General features: G+C 35.5%; 1 protein-coding gene across 3 annotated transcripts in view; it reads left to right on the top strand.

Moving 5' to 3' along the window:
• The window catches only part of matn4 (matrilin 4), a 20,515-nt gene extending 3,894 nt beyond the window's left edge, over window positions 1-16,621 (top strand). The window contains exons 2-15 of one of the 3 annotated variants that reach the window (XM_060868391.1): window positions 12-138; window positions 643-1,209; window positions 1,639-1,761; window positions 1,892-2,014; window positions 3,197-3,319; window positions 4,483-4,605; window positions 4,754-4,876; window positions 6,614-6,736; window positions 8,815-8,937; window positions 9,982-10,104; window positions 11,554-11,967; window positions 12,740-12,892; window positions 13,182-13,286; window positions 15,564-16,621. In XM_060868391.1, coding sequence (XP_060724374.1) covers window positions 57-138; window positions 643-1,209; window positions 1,639-1,761; window positions 1,892-2,014; window positions 3,197-3,319; window positions 4,483-4,605; window positions 4,754-4,876; window positions 6,614-6,736; window positions 8,815-8,937; window positions 9,982-10,104; window positions 11,554-11,967; window positions 12,740-12,892; window positions 13,182-13,286; window positions 15,564-15,622 — 2,364 coding nt within the window. In that variant the 5' untranslated portion in view covers window positions 12-56 and the 3' untranslated portion in view covers window positions 15,623-16,621. The remainder of the gene's footprint in view (window positions 1-11; window positions 139-642; window positions 1,210-1,638; window positions 1,762-1,891; window positions 2,015-3,196; window positions 3,320-4,482; window positions 4,606-4,753; window positions 4,877-6,613; window positions 6,737-8,814; window positions 8,938-9,981; window positions 10,105-11,553; window positions 11,968-12,739; window positions 12,893-13,181; window positions 13,287-15,563) is intronic. The other 2 variants (XM_060868392.1, XM_060868393.1) reach the window with 2 other exon arrangements.

Below are 16,621 nucleotides of genomic sequence, written 5' to 3'. Positions count from 1 at the left end.
ACCTCTTACAGATATCAAGGCAGACTGATTACAGATTGATCAATCCTGAGCATCAAATGTCCAGAATGACACATTTATTTGTGTGTGTTGGTGCACTGCTAACTTTAGCGAACATCATGGAAGCGAGGCCCAAAGCAGGTTATTCTAAATATAAACACACACACACATATATATATATATATATATATATATATATATATATATATATATATATATGTATATATATATATATATAAAAGCTCCAATTTATTTACAATTTATTGAATGTTTTGTGCAATAGAGATTGTGACATTATGAAGCACCTTAACATAAATCTACATCAAGGTTGACTAGCTGTAGGGCTATCTACACATATTGCTGATGTTTGCTTTATTGCTGATAAAAAGATCAACATTTTAGAAATAAGAAACTACCCAATATTTTGTCTAGTTTTGTCTATTGGATGTTACTTATAAGCTAAACCTAAAGTTTTTACCTAGTTGTTACTTAGTTCATGTTTAGTCAAGTCAACATTGTTTACTATTTTCATTGTTCACTGTTTATTTCTGTCTCATCAAGCATCCTGTTTGTCTAAATATGCTTTGATTATCTCTAAGTTTTTTTTAATTATGCCTCTATAACCACACTTTTCTGGTTGTACAGCTGGAAATGAAAAGTGTAAGTCTGGCCCGGTTGACCTTGTATTTATAATTGATGGCTCGCGCAGTGTTCGATCACACGAGTTTGAGACAATGCGCAAGTTTATGGTTGACATCATCAGTGAGATGGACATCAGCCCCAATGCTGCCCGTGTCGGTGTTGTTCAGTACTCCAGTCAAGTACAGAATGTATTTTCCCTGAAACAGTACATCACCCATGAGGATATGGTCAAGGCCATCAAAGATATCATTCCACTGGCACAGGGCACGATGACAGGCCTGGCTATCCGTTATGCTATGAATGTGGCATTCTCTGCTGAAGAGGGGGCTCGGAACAATGTGCCTCACGTAGCAGTGATTGTTACTGATGGGCGGCCTCAGGACCGTGTTGCTGAGGTAGCTGCGGCTGCTCGAGAGTCTGGGATTGAGATTTTTGCTGTAGGCGTAGCCAGAGCTGACATGACATCCCTGAGAGCCATGGCATCGCCACCTTTTGAAGACCATGTCTTCCTAGTGGAGTCCTTTGATCTCATTCACCAGTTTGGGCTCCAGTTCCAAGACAAGCTTTGCAGTAAATATTATTTCAATAATTCTGCTACAGTAAACACATATTGGATCTTGTTCAGAAACCTAGTTTACTCTAGCACAAATTCTGCCAGGGCCACATCAGCATTTTTGTGAGCATTGAAGGCCATAAACTAAGCTATTAATTTTGTAGTCTCTAACATAATATTTATTCCAGTACCAATAACTTTTAGAATACTTTTAGAAAACAATTAGAATACATTTCTGATATTTTATTTAAATACATATCTGTAAAGAAAGAAATTTAAAAAGAACTTGGGCCATTAGACATTATATTAGATTGACATTACAAGCAGAGATATTATACAAACATACTCCCATAGGATAAACTTATCATTTCAAATTATATCGAAATTATATCTAATTTAATTGGAATGGTTCGCTCTATGTACTAAAATGTGATATGTTTCTTTAGAACTTGATCTTTGTGTTGAGTCTGACCATGGATGTGATCATATCTGTGAGAGTTCTCCTGGCTCCTATCAGTGTCTCTGTCTGCCAGATTACACACTCCAAGATGATGGCAAGACCTGCAAAGGTATGTATTTTGGTGAACAGCTATTGTGGATTGTGCCTAAACATAACTGAAAAATAATTTGTAGTTAATTTAAGCAGAATTTTTAATGTTACAAGAGCACTTGCTTTTGTATGCTTAACTTTGATTTCAGCTATTGATTTGTGTATGGAGGAAAAGCATAACTGTGAGCAAATCTGTATCAGTTCTCCTGGGTCTTTCAACTGTGACTGCAATATAGGCTATGCACTCAATGAAGATAAGAGGACCTGCACAAGTTAGTGACAATATATTTACATGTACAGAGATGTGTGTTTACTTCAGGAGCAATGGTTTAAGCAGCAGCAGATGTGCCTAAATACCTGAAATACTGATGTGACTAAATACCTCTCCTAAATCAGTTACAGACAAGACAATATAATTATTATGATTGCCAGGTGTTCAAATTAGACTACAAAATAATACAATTAGCTAACTACCTATATGAAGAATTCTTTTGTGAGATAAATTGCTAAATTTATACATTTAAATGTGTACCCTATATCTTTGTAAGGCCTTATGTCCACTGTTAAACACTATACAAATAACATTTTAATGAATTGAACTTCCAGAGCTTGGACAACAGTTTCCACAACTACTGTGGACAATTTTTTTGCAGTGTCCACTAAACTCAGTAGGTCCAGATTATGATAATTTTACTGCAAAAGGTCTGATGTGGCTGCAGGTTTTCATTCCAGCCTAATAGGAGGCACACCTGATAGCTAACTGGAGACCAAGATGACTCCGGCTTTGTTGGAATGAAACCTGCAGCTACAGTGGCCCTTTGTGCATAAGATTGAAGACCCCTTAGCTTAAAGAATTAATTTTCCCCTTCATTTTATTTAGATTTAAAATTTGTCAATTCTTAGAAATTTTGGCGCTAGACTTTTTTCTATTTAAAATTATTTTTGTAATTTTAAAAAAAAATATTTTTATTAAAATATTTCATTATAATAAAAGTTTTATTGAAGAATACTATTTTTTAATATATATTTTTAAATAAAATACACTACACTACTTCCAGAAGTTACCAGAAACCAAAAGATTAAAACAAAACCATCCTATTCCATATAATGTTTTGATATAAAATGTAAAATCATGCCATCTTTTAAGTGCTTAATACCATTACCAAAGAGCAAAAAGTAATTGTTGTTTATTTAAATTTATTGTATAGTCATTTTTACAGTTTTCATTTATTTTGCTAAAACTTTTATTTTAGAAGGCTTATACAGTATATTAATTTGATGGATATTATTTATCTATTTCCTTAAGTTACATTTTCCCTAATCTGTTAACCATCAAATTTCTAGAGCTTTTTTAGAGTATTATTTTTAAAATAATTTTCTACAAATGGTAATATTTTTTAGTACTTTCTGCTTGTTTTCATATAGTATAATTTATTTCTCTTTACTTGTTCCAGTGATAGACTACTGTTCATTTGGAAATCATAGCTGTGAGCATGAGTGTTCCAGCATCCTTAATGACTTCAACTGTTACTGCAAGGAAGGATACACTCTGAATGATGACAAAAAGACCTGTACAAGTTAGTGATGCTAAAAACCTACTATGCTTTCCTGTTATTACCCAATACACACACATGCCCACACACAGTTAAAGAGACGGGTGGACCAAATAACAGAAACACCATTCAGACAAGTATGCATGACTCAGTTATCTGAAGAATACTTAGGACTCAGAACTAGAAAATACCATTATAAATACAATGTACTTTATTGTAATACTCTCTTGTATTACAATAAAGTACATTGTATTTATAATGGTATTTTCTAGTTACTGGTGTTTCTGTAACTGTGTTACAGAAAATGGTACAATGTAACCATTTTTACCTTCTCACATTAAACTGATTTATGTTATATAATAATGTTATATAATATTATAGGATAATGGAGTCACAATTGTCCATCAATGTTGAGATTTATATTGGTAATGATGCCTCCTTTCGTTTCTTTACCTAAAAGGCAGGTTGTGTGTCCGTGAAATCTGCTCAGATAAGGATCAAAAGCACTATTATTTCACAGACACACAACCTGCCTTCTCATTCTAAGAATTGAAAGCGTGAGTTAAGGAGTGTGAATAATGAGGTAAATAAATCTGTCATCAAGGCCTCCAGGAGGTTTTACAGAATGAGAGACAATTACTGGGACCAAATGTTTACACACTGCATATCGTAGCAATGTGTCTCTCATAAATATCACCTGGTGTTTCTGTTGATTTGTTAAACTGTCATTTCTTGACTACTTACTCGTGGTAAATAGTATGGATTCTGTGTAGTGTTGGATGATGTTCACATATTATACATGCATAATTGTAATACTACTCTAAAGCCTGGGTATACTTGTTTGATACTTGCTAAATTGTTTCAGTGTTCAGTCTTCTGATCTTCAATTAAAGGGCTTAGAAACATCATAAAGTTCTGCTAAAATGTGAGATTTATTGGCATGTAGTAACGTTCTTTAACACTGATTTGATCTCTACAAAAATGAACTTTTTTCATTTTCAGTGAAGTGCAAAACACTGTCAAATTAACACAAAAAGTTTATTACAAGTATACCCAGTTGTGTTATACAATAACTACAAAAGCTACATACTGTAGCTGTAGCCTCAGTCATGGTTCAGTCATGAGCATGTACTGAATACGAAGTTGCTGAAAAAAAATGAATACTTAACTGCTTGCTTACCCACCAGTGATCGACTACTGCAAATTTCGCAATGATAGCTGTGAGCACGAGTGTGTGAGTGTGCTTCAGAGCTTTTATTGCCGCTGCAATGAAGGATATACTCTCAACGAGGATGAAACAACTTGTGCAAGTCAGTGAAGGCAACCAAGTCTCATAATGCACACACAGTAATTTTGCACAGTAATAGCTAATGGTTTATACCATTAACAGTTAGTTTTTTTCTTTCTCTTCTAAATTAAGTGCAACTACTGTTACATACTATTCTCTGCCTGTTTCAGTGATCAACTACTGTTCATTCGGAAATGATAGCTGTGAGCACAATTGTGTGGGTGTTCTTAACAGCTTTTACTGCCAGTGTAATGATGGATACAAACTAAACAACGATGAAAGGACCTGCACAAGTTAGTGAAGCCTGATCTCAGTCCTCTACTCACACAAACATTTTCTTTGAACATGTGCTAAAACTCTGCTTTTTTGCATAGTCAATCATATTTTCTTCACTTGTTGAGTGCAAGTAATCTAAAATAAGAACAACCACATTATCTTAAGTTTCAGGTTTTCATACATACTTGTGCCTGGATCATATGCACTGCTTGCTCCCTTACTGTGGCAAAAATAATTAATCTGCTGCAGTCAGTAGTCAACTGCTGTTCATTCAGAAATAACTGTGTAGCAGCATGTTCAATGGCTTTTATTGTCACTCAAATGAAGGACACGTACTAAACAAACTAATAGAATTTTTACATGTTAGTGTATATGCTCAGTTGAAATCCTTCACCCAAATAAATTTTTTAGGAGATTGTAATTCCAGACATATAAGAATTTAAGGATTTTTGACAGACCAAAGGTCTCCATTCCCTCAGGCTTTACCTATATGTCTTGACCTGTCTCACATTATGCATGGGAAAGAAAAAACACCCAAAAACACCTCAGGGTTGCCAAATCCCATGCATTTGGCATAGGACACATGCTTACATATTTTGTCTCACACCTTCACGCAAGTACATCTTATCTCATTAAATAGCATACCAACATATAAATAGTGGCAAAACGGCTCATATGATTCTTTTCCCATATTATTATTGAGAAGGTGTGGAGTGTAATTAGACCATTGAAGCCCTGATTGGACCAGTTGTGATCAGTATGATTGCAAAAAGGTACTTTAATGTATTTTAAGAAGAAAGAGGGTAATCACAGAGTATGGTAGATTGGGCAATACTGGGTAGATACACAACTAGCATTGATCTTAGAAACAGTTTCTAAAAGTTAATCTAGTACCATATTACAAGTAAACGATTAAATTAAGATAATCTGAGTGATTTGGAGTGTGGCTGGCTCCACCAGTTACTGTAAATGGTAAAAGAAGAGGTGTTAAACAGGGAAAGAGAAGGTTTTAGTAAATTAAGTGTATGTGTTTGTGTGTGTGTGTGTTGTTTTGTCTTGTTTGGCTAAGTTAGTACTGAAGAATTTATTTTTTTTATTTAGAAAATTTCATATCGTGATTTTGTATTCTTAACATCAAATTTAAGAAACCTAGTGTTGACATATTTATTTATTTATTTGTTTGTATGTTCATGCAAATTTTACCCCTCAATACTTATTTTTGCACAGCACAGTAAGGATATTTGATTAATAAATTTTACTCTGGCCACGAAACCATATAATAAATTATATCTGAGTTACATTGTCCACTGCTAACTGTAACCTTCAGGTTCTTTGTTGTCTCTAAGAGTAAAACCCTTTTTTCCTGTTGGCTATTTTGGCTTTTTATTTATTTATTTATTTATTTATTTATTTATTTATTTAATCTGACATGCTCTCTTACCTGAGAGGCCTTATGTAGACCAAGGTGTGCCTTTCCAGTTTATTACCAATCAAATGAATTTATCACTTAAAAAACATCATTAAAAACAGGATGTGACAGAAATAATTTCTGAGTGTGATAGCAAAGAGTGTACAAAGCATATGCCTACATAATGATAAATTGAGGAAAAAAGGTCTGAACACTTCCTGAAATCACTGACTGTGATATAAAAAAATATGCTATATGTATAATAATATACATATAATATATATATATATAATATTTAATAATTACTGTGTAAATTAAATTTGTTATTTATGTTGGTCTGTTCCAGTGATTGACTACTGTTCGTTTGGAAATGATAGCTGTGAGCACAAGTGTGTTAGCATTCTCAACAGCTTTTACTGCCAATGTAATGATGGATACCAACTCAATGATGACAAGAAGACCTGTACAAGTAAGGAGAAATGACAAAGCACATACTTAGAACCTTGTAGCACTGCATGATTTAGTTCAATTTAATGCTTCTTTCCTTTAAAATACTAGTCATGAAAAATTTAAATGTTCTCACCTGTGAAGCATAAAAAAAATCACGTGAAAGAAAATTACAGTACATTATTTAATTCTTTATTCCAATAATATTAGTCAGGTGAATTGGTAACAAAAAAATTAGTGTTATATTGCTGCTGTGTTAATGTGATAATAATAGTTTAAACATAAAAAAACTGTAATGTCCCTTAATGGAATCTGGATTATAGGTAAGTATTATAAATTGGATTCTAAATTGTTTCCAGTGATGTGGGCATTGAATAAACTGCATCTGGATATGGTCAAGTTTATTCAGTCTATCTTTCCTCTTGCTTATTTCTAATGGACATTGTGCAGTAGAATCTGAAAGGTGTCAGATACACGCTGTTGTATAAAAAGGAAGGTTTTCATTTACAGCATTTGGCAGAAGCTCTTATCCATAGGGACTTACATTTATCTCATTTATACAGCTGAGCAATTGAGGGTTAAAGGTCAGGGGGCCAGGAGTGGCAGCATGGTGGCCCTGGGATTCAAACTCATGACCTTCCAATCAGCAGTCCAACACCTTAATGATGTGAGCTACCACGTCTTCACAGACATCAAAGTTAATTTCCCAGTATGAATCATTAAAAGGGTGGCCTGTCTTTTAGTCGCCTTCTCTTCAACGCACCAGGTTATTCTAGGCCTGCCATAGATGTAGCTCCATAACCCAATCTATGCTGGCCCAAGTGGCAACTCACTCACTGGTTCCAGGACTGTTTAATCCACTTGTCTTCACAGACAAGGGCTGATGCTATCTCCCACCTACATTAAAACCCTGAGACACTTTAATTTGGGTGCCTGGTCATCAGATGAAGAATGATCCATCGAGGAGTATTTCAAGGAAGTGCTTCAGTAGGGTTGCATAAAACCTTCCACGTCACCCACCCCATTGGCCTTTACTCATGTATCGACTACTGAAACTTTATCTACTGCACAGTGAAATATCCTTATCCTCTTCCATTAGTCCCACATGCCTCAGAACAGCAGTGCCTTCAAACTGGCCACAGAGGACACAAGTGGAAAAATCTTATTTAGCCTTTTCTAACAGCCAATACAAATACTGTTCATGCCATCGGGATTTCAGTGCCATTTCTCGTCCTCACACATCCCTACTGCGAGGCAACTTCAAGCACCAGGTGTGGAACCCCTCAGCCAAAGTCATGAAGGCTTTAAAAAAGCCTTCATGACTGCCTCTGTCCTCAAACACCTGATCCTTACATATCATTCATAGTGGATGTTTCAGAAACACTGGATGTTCTGTCCTCTCCCAGTGTTTCAGAAAGCAGGCCCAAATTACATCCCATATCTTTGATCTCTCGTCAGCTGTCAGTGCAATTCAGACATAAGCAATTGCTGTAAAAATGTCACTGGTAGAGTGGAGACATTGAATGGAGACATCCTTCTGTCATTCATGGGTGCCATAAAAATCTTGAGTTAAAAAGCTCTCTATAAAAATTTCTCTCATGACAAAACTACATTGCTTAGGGGGCCTAATCAAGCTGTCCATCAAACTAGAAATCCATCTTTGGTAGTATTAATAGTATTAACTAAACTGTAAAGCATAAGAACATCATGAGATGAACTGTCACTGATCTTAATCTCAACACAGCAGTATTTCACCATATACTGTGTGGCTGTAGAACAACAGTAACTTTTGAATTTTTAATTAGGGGGTATAGTCAGTAGGGGTTCAATCAGTCATATGTCTTTTCTAGGCTGTACCTTACTTTGTGGCTGTTGTGGTACCACACATAAGATCTACATATGCTGGTGAAAGATACTGATGTGTGTCTGTAAAAAATATATAAGGTACATAATTTGACTAGTTACAGTACATTTACACACAAAAGATGTACACTTAAAGGTACCACCCCTTGTACAGATAACCCCTTTTGATATGTATATACAACTATTCATTTCCATAAATGATGCTTAATGAAGCTTGTTCTATCTTTGTCCTTCTAGTGATTGATTATTGTTCATTTGGGAATCACAGCTGTGATCATGAATGTGTAAGTGTATTAAATGGATTCCAGTGCCACTGTAATGATGGATACACACTTCAAGGCAATGGAAAGACCTGTCATGGTATGTATGGACCAATTAAATGACATAATTTTGAAGTACATAATTTAAAGTGATTTTGTTATTGTGAATGAATTGCATTATTGTGAATTATAGCATATTTTTATTCTAATGACAAAATGTTAAACCCATATACATTTTTAGAATCACTGCAAACATAAAGTGATCTAGTTTTGAGGTTTTCCCAAGTGTTCTGTCCTGAACACTGGAGTGACTCCAAAACAACCATGTATCATGTATCATTTTACCAGAGCCTTTCGGAAATAAAATGATATGGCTTTTCCAGACTTCCTTTTGCTTCTGAATAACAGTTGGTCAAAGTTAGTGAGTAACAAGTACAAATGAATACAAATAGTTTTTGATATATATAGTTTTTTTTGACAAATAGTATTTGATATATATACTTGAGATAAATAGTATATCAAGTATTTGATATACATCCATTTTTTGTCCACGGTTTACATTGTAATTCTGATAGTATATAAAAGTCATAGCACATCTTTCCTCACTAAGCCAGACAATTGGAGCCATCATTTATATACATGGTTCAAACACTGTGGGACAAGTTAATAAATAAGTATTTGAAAGAACAGTAGTGATGCTTTGCTATGCAAGTGCCACTAACAATAATAATATGTTGGATAACAATAGTGATGCTCTGCTAGGTAAGCACCACTACTACTAATAACAAGATAAAAGAGAAAAACAGGTTTCTGGCTTAGATAAGCAAACAGCATTTAATTAAAGCAAACGGCATGCACCTGAGCACAGTTTGGAGGGCCACAAAAAAGAGTCTGAGCACTTTTGCGAATAAGTGATTTCAGTTTTGGATTTTTAATACATTTTTAAAATCTCTCTATATAATATATACTATGTATACTTTATTCTTGGAATATAGTCTATAATTTAAAAATATTATATTTGTTACGCATTTTCTTAATAGCTTTTTTAAATGCACCTTCTTTTTTACGGATATTTGGCTGCTTTGACTGGTATATTTCAAACAATTTTATCATGTTTTTTTTTTTTTTTTGCATATTTTTCTAGCGGACAATCTGTGTAATATAGTAGCGCATGGGTGTGAGCATCGGTGTGTGAGTACAGCAGGATCATACCACTGTATCTGCCCCGAGGGTCATCTTCTACAAGATGATGGAAAAAGCTGTGGAAGTATGCATGCAAAAAATTTATAATGTAGCTTAATATTTTACTCTCCCTGTTTAGGACTGGTTTGACAATATTAGTGATGCTCCGATTGATCGGCCACCGATCATGATCGGCCGATATTGGCTAAAAATAGCTTGATCGGCGAACCCCAAAAGCGCCGATCAATAAAAGCCGATCACGTGACGTAAATTACTTGCGCGACTTTTTCACACGTGCATGCACGGCGCCCAGGTAAACAACAGCAGAGCGGATCTTACCAGTGGCAACATGAGTTCTCCCGTCTGGAAGTTTTTCAAAGTGTCCGATAAAGACGTAAAGTTAGCCGTTTGCAATGTATGTCGTGATGAAATCCCTCGAGGTGGAAGCAAGCAACGGCATTTTAATACCACTAACATGATTAGGCATCTTAGAACATGCCATACAACTGAATATGCCTAGTATGAGAAACTAAACCAGCCAAAGCCAACAACATCCCCATCCCTCAACCAGCCGACTGTGAGTGATGCATTTAAATTAGTAGTGATGTGAGTGTGAGTGATGCCTTTTATGATTGAGACCTGAAGGATTTTGTACTCTGTGTTAGTAGGCCGAGGTCCAGCATGTTTTGGTTTGAAACATTTTGTGGCCAATTGTTTAATTTTAATATATTAAAAATTTTATTTACATTTTATTTACATTTTACAAGTAGCCTGGGCCTATGTAACCTCATACCATCCCAAGTTCATCTGGTTGGCAACTATCTGCTTGGCCTCCTTGTTTCTCTGCCTTGTTATTTAGAAAGGATGGCATTGGCTTACAGTAGCTTTCATTATTTTATTTTTTGGATCTGATGTAGTTGGTTCCTCAACTACATCAGACGTTCATAATAATAACAGAAAAAAAACACTTGCCATAGTTTTGTCCTTTGTGGCAGTAGCCAGTTTTGGTGTAACAAGTTTTACATTTTGCTGCCAATTATAAAATGTAATCAGTGTATTAAGAGGCTACATCCCATTAAGCTGATCTGATGTGTGTTGGTCTGCCTGACCCCTCTTTGTTTGGAATAATTTTAAGTTACTCTGCCTTATTTGGGAAAGATTGCCTACAGTAACCTTAAGTTCTCATTTTCTAAAATAAATACTTGGTGGTTCTTCAAGATCTTGGTGGTTCTTCAAGATCTCTACATTTTTTTTTCCTCAATACAGTTAATTTAGAGTTAATTTCATTTCTAAAAATAGTGCAAACTCCGTTAGATTATAGATAAAAGATTCCCATTCCCCTGCCATTCTGTGATCGGCAGTGATCGGCAATCGGCAGATCATGATCTTGGTGATAGGTAATCGGTGATCGGCCCCAAAATGCTGATCGGAGCATCTCTAGACAATATACAAAATTTGACCATATAGGCAGGGTTTTTTCGTTTTTTTCTTTTTGCCTTATTATTTTCATTATCATATATTCCCTGAATTTTAGGCTGCAGATCATCCAACATCGATCTGGTTCTCTTGATTGATGGCTCTAAAAGTGTACGGCCACAAAACTTTGAGCTCATCAAGCAGTTTGTCAACCAGGTTGTGGACCAACTAGATATCTCTGCTCATGGGACACGTGTGGGTCTTGTGCAATACTCCAGCCGGGTGAGGACTGAGTTCCCATTAAGTATGTACAAAAGCAAGAAGGAGATCAAGGCAGCTGTAATGAAAGTAGCCTACATGGAGAAAGGAACCATGACAGGACTGGCACTAAAGCACCTGGTGCATCATAGCTTCTCTGAAGCTGAGGGTGCCCGCGCTGCTTCAAGGAACATACCTCGTGTTGGGCTGGTATTTACTGATGGACGTTCTCAAGATGACATAACAGAGTGGGCCAAGAAGGCCAAGGAATCAGGTGAGCTGCCTAAAATGGCAAAACACAAAACTCAGCCTTAATCCTTTGTTGACATAACACAGATTAACAATTGCAGGGTTAACGTGTTTTCACTTTCAACATTCAGTTATTATGCTATAAAATAAGTTACCTGTGTGACTTGACATGCACAAATAACACCCCTAACAAATAAAATGTACAGTGACCCAACAGTCAAATCTTATCTTAGCTGCTAAAATAGAACAACGTACATAATACCTACTGATATCCATCCCATCATACATCACACTGATTGTGTGTGCTGCCTTTTTATAATTAGCATATTTATACAACAACATGAGGACATGTCAGCACTTGTCACTGTGTCAATGAAAAAACCTCACTGTTAATGACAGCTGGGACCAGTAGCTACCATGGGTATGTAAAGGCCAGAGTAAGCTCAGCTTTCATAGCTTGAGCACAGAGATATATGCAAGATGACATTTTTTGGTACAGTTGTTCACCACTGTCCAAATGCCACTATAAGCAGTTGCCAGTGTGGATGTTTCTGCCCTTTCTGAAGGACTAATATAGTTTAGATTTTGTTGTTGCTGCAATACATCAAGATAATTTTCTTAATGTCCAGTCACCTTGACTTTCCCCTACTACAAATATCTTCCTAAAACTGCACAGTGCCCCACAGGATTATTTTTTACTATTATACTATAGTATAATAATATACTATTATGTTTTACTATTTTTTACTATTATACTATAGGATATCATGAAGACCTACATTTATGCTGTTTTACAGGAATTACAATGTATGCTGTTGGTGTGGGCAAAGCTGTAGAGGATGAGCTGAGAGAGATTGCATCTGAGCCAGTGGAGAAACATTTCTTCTACACCTCAGACTTCACTGCTATTAACCAGATTGCAGAGAATCTCAAACTCAATGTCTGTCCAGGTATATGTAAAAAGAGACAAAGAAAGTGAGGGAGAAATACACCAGTGACACCAAGCAGAGTATACGTATTAGATTATTTAACACTGATAAATTATTCTCTAGCACCATCTGGAGGATGCTGTGTTTGTTAGCATTTGTATTTAAACACAGGGCCAGGCACACACACACACACACACACACATACACACACACACTGGATATGTTTAATAATCAAATTTCAGATATTGAAATATCCACTGAAATTTGGATTGTGGTCTTTCTTTCTTTCTTTCTTTCTTTCTTTCTGCAGAGGAGAGTCAAGGTGAAATAGAAGTGAAGGACCCTTGTGCTTGTGACAATCTTGTGGAGTTCCAGCAGGCTACAATTGTCACTCTAAAACAGCTTAACCAGAAACATATCCTTTCTAGTTCTGTGTCTAAGTAACTAGGGTCTTTATAACAAAAATGCTATTATAGTATTAGAAATCGAAAAAAATATATAGTATTGTAATATACAGGTGCATCTCAATAAATTAGAATGTCGTGGAAACGTTCATTTATTTTAGTAATTCAACTCAAATAGTATAATATTGTATTATATAAATTCAGTACACACAGACTGAAGTAGTTTAAGTCTTTGGTTGTTTTAATTGTTATGATTTTGGTTCACATTTAACAAAAAAAATTCAAAAAATAAAATTGAATACTTCATAAGACCAATAAAAAAACATTTTTAGTGAATTGTTGGACTTCTGGATAGTATGTTCATGAAGTATGGCATGAAGGTGATCAGTCTGTGGCACTGCTGAGGTGGTATGGAAGCCCAGGTTCCTTTGACAGTGGCCTTCAGCTCATCTGAATTTTTTGACTCTTGTTTCTCATTTTCCTCTTGACAATACCCCATAGATTCTGTATGGGGTTCAGGTCTGGTGAGTTTGCTGGCCATTCAAGCACAACACCACCATGGTCATTTAAACAACTTTTGGTGCTTTGGGCAGTGTGGGCAGGTGCCAAATCCTTCTGGAAAATGAAATCAGAATCTTTTAAAAGCTGGTCAGCAGAAGAAAGCATGAAGTGCTCTAATATTTCTTGGTAAACGGGTGCAGTGACGTTTTCAAAAAACACAGTGGAACAACACCAGCAGACATTGCACCCCAAATAATCTGTGGAAACTTAATGCTGAGCTTCTCTACCCCTTTTCCAGACTCTAGGACCTTGGTTTCCAAATGAAATAAAAAACTTGCTCTCATCTGAAAAGGGGACTTTGGACCACGGGGCAACAGTCCAGTTCTTCTTCTCCTTAGCCCAGCTAAGATGCCTCTGACATTGTCTGTGGTTCAGAAGTGGCTTAACAAGAGTTATATGACAGGTGTAGCCAAATTCCTTGACACGTCTGTGTGTGGTGGATCTTGATGCCTTTACCCCAGCCTCAGTCCATTCTTTGTGAATTTCACCCAAATTCTTGGATTGATTTTGCTTGAAAAGCCTCTCAAGGCTGTGGTTCTCTTGGTTGGTTGTGCCTCTTTTTCTTCAACACGTCTTCCTTCCACTCAACTTTCTGTTAACATGCTTGGATACCACACTCTGTGAACAGCCAACTTCTTTGGCAATGAATGTTTGTGGCTTACCCTCCTTGTGAAGGATGTCAATGATTGTCTTCTGGACAACTGTCAGATCAGCAGTCTTTCCCCTTTGCAGGTGTTTTGAGTTGATTAGCTGATTACCATATTACCATTATTCTAATTTTCTTATATGAATTGGTGGGTTTTTGTTAAATGTGAGCCAAAATCATCACAATTAAAAGTACCAAAGATTTAAACTACTTCAGTCTGTGTGTACTGAATTTATATCATACACGTGTTTCACTATTTGAGTTGAATTACTGAAATAAATGAACTTTGCCACGACATTGTAATTTATTGAGATGCACCTATATTAGAATATAATATTCTACACTGATCAAGTATATGTGTCCATTTCCCATTGCATATTGTAAATAGGAGTTATCTTGGATTAATATGGTTTCAGGTTTTTTTTGTTTTTTTTTTGTGCAATCATGTTTTACAGTAAACACAGCCAGAATCTTGTCGGACAATGCTACTGAAGATAACAGAAGGATGGGGTGTGGTAGAGAAAATGATCATAGTTAGCTAGTTTTGTGAAGTGAACTGTGGTGATCACATTCGAACACTTAATGTTCTGAATTATTGCGAACCCACATATCCTTGTTTATGACAGTAAGAGGATTATGTATTTGTTATCAATCCGTGTCTTACTGCACTGTTCTATGGAAAAATGCTATCACTAAAAAGCTTCTATGGTGCAGGACTCATACCAAGCAGATAGCAGTTGTTTATTGTTTTCAAAAAAGGCCTTTTTTTTTAAAATGAATTGTTCGTCCGTGAAAAACAAATGATTTATGATGCTATCATTTCAAGTGAGAGAAGGAGTATTTCATGAAAACTAGTCAAGCCCCTAATTCAGCAATGACCACTGATGGTCCTGTATGTACTCCCAACTTTCAGTTCATAGTTTGCTATTCTTGATATGAATTTTATTAATGCAATTCAAATAATTTTTAACTTCATTTAATGAAAATTATTCATCATTATATGACTTCATGTCAATGTGAGCACCACACTTACATAAGAAACTAACATTATTCCACTATACCTGGTCCTTAATTGTATCACTGTCAGCAATGACTACACGAATGGAGTATCTGGAGAAGCAGCTGCTCAAAAGAAAATAATTATTACATCATTTGCAAGAGCTTTCGGGGGATGAGCTTGTTATGTAAAATTTGTTTTATATAACCAGTGGTCTGTGGATTTTGAACATACATTTACATTAAGAATAACTGTGCATGACAATACATGCACTGGAGTCCATACTATATGCAGTTTTCATTGTACCCTGTTTATATCTGCCAGTTTTATAGCAATTATTAAAAATATTTATGATCCGTTTTTCATATTAGCACTGCTCAATAGTGTACAGTTAACTAATTTTCAATTTTTTATAATGTTTTTGTCTAGTGATTTTATTAGAATGACAAATTTCATTAGAAACTACTTAGATATAAATTACAGATGACATATTTAAGGAAAAACCAACAGAATGTGTCCTAGAAAAGTGTCACTACACACTACCAGTATCACATCAGTATGTCTTCACGTAGATTCTGTGAGTCTTTGGAATTATACTAAAGGGATGGCACTCTTTTAATTTCAGAGATACTGTATTTCCTCAATTACTGTTTTGGTCTCGATAAAGATTGGATAAAGTCCAAAATTGCCCATAAGAGTTCCCTAAAGCTAAGACCTGCTGTGAAGGCAATATCATATGATTTAGTACTCATTAAACCAATCAGTGAGCCCTCTTGTCCTGTAGATGGCAACATTGTCATCTGGAATGAAGCCACTTCGACGAGGAAAATAATTGGGATAAAATTGATCAGTTGAAGAAAAAAAATTGGATTGTCATCCATCTGAATGTATAGAATAAATTGCTTTCTGAATTGCATTAATTTTAAATGACCTTTAAATTTAAAAATGACCTGGTTCAGCTATAGTTGAGAAAAGGATGCACACACCTACAGGATTAATATGAATCCCATACTTTTTGTTCTGAAACTGTATGATAATTCTTTTATAGTGGCCAGCATGTGAACTGAATATAATGATTTTTTTTCCTTATTAGTTTGAATTCTGGAGTAAATATTATTTTCTGATCTGTGTTAAACAGCTTC

This window comes from Tachysurus vachellii, chromosome 4 (genome assembly GCF_030014155.1).
Source record: "Tachysurus vachellii isolate PV-2020 chromosome 4, HZAU_Pvac_v1, whole genome shotgun sequence".
In the NCBI taxonomy this organism is placed as follows: Eukaryota; Metazoa; Chordata; class Actinopteri; order Siluriformes; family Bagridae; genus Tachysurus; species Tachysurus vachellii.
This window is presented reverse-complemented; position numbering and strand designations above follow the sequence as displayed.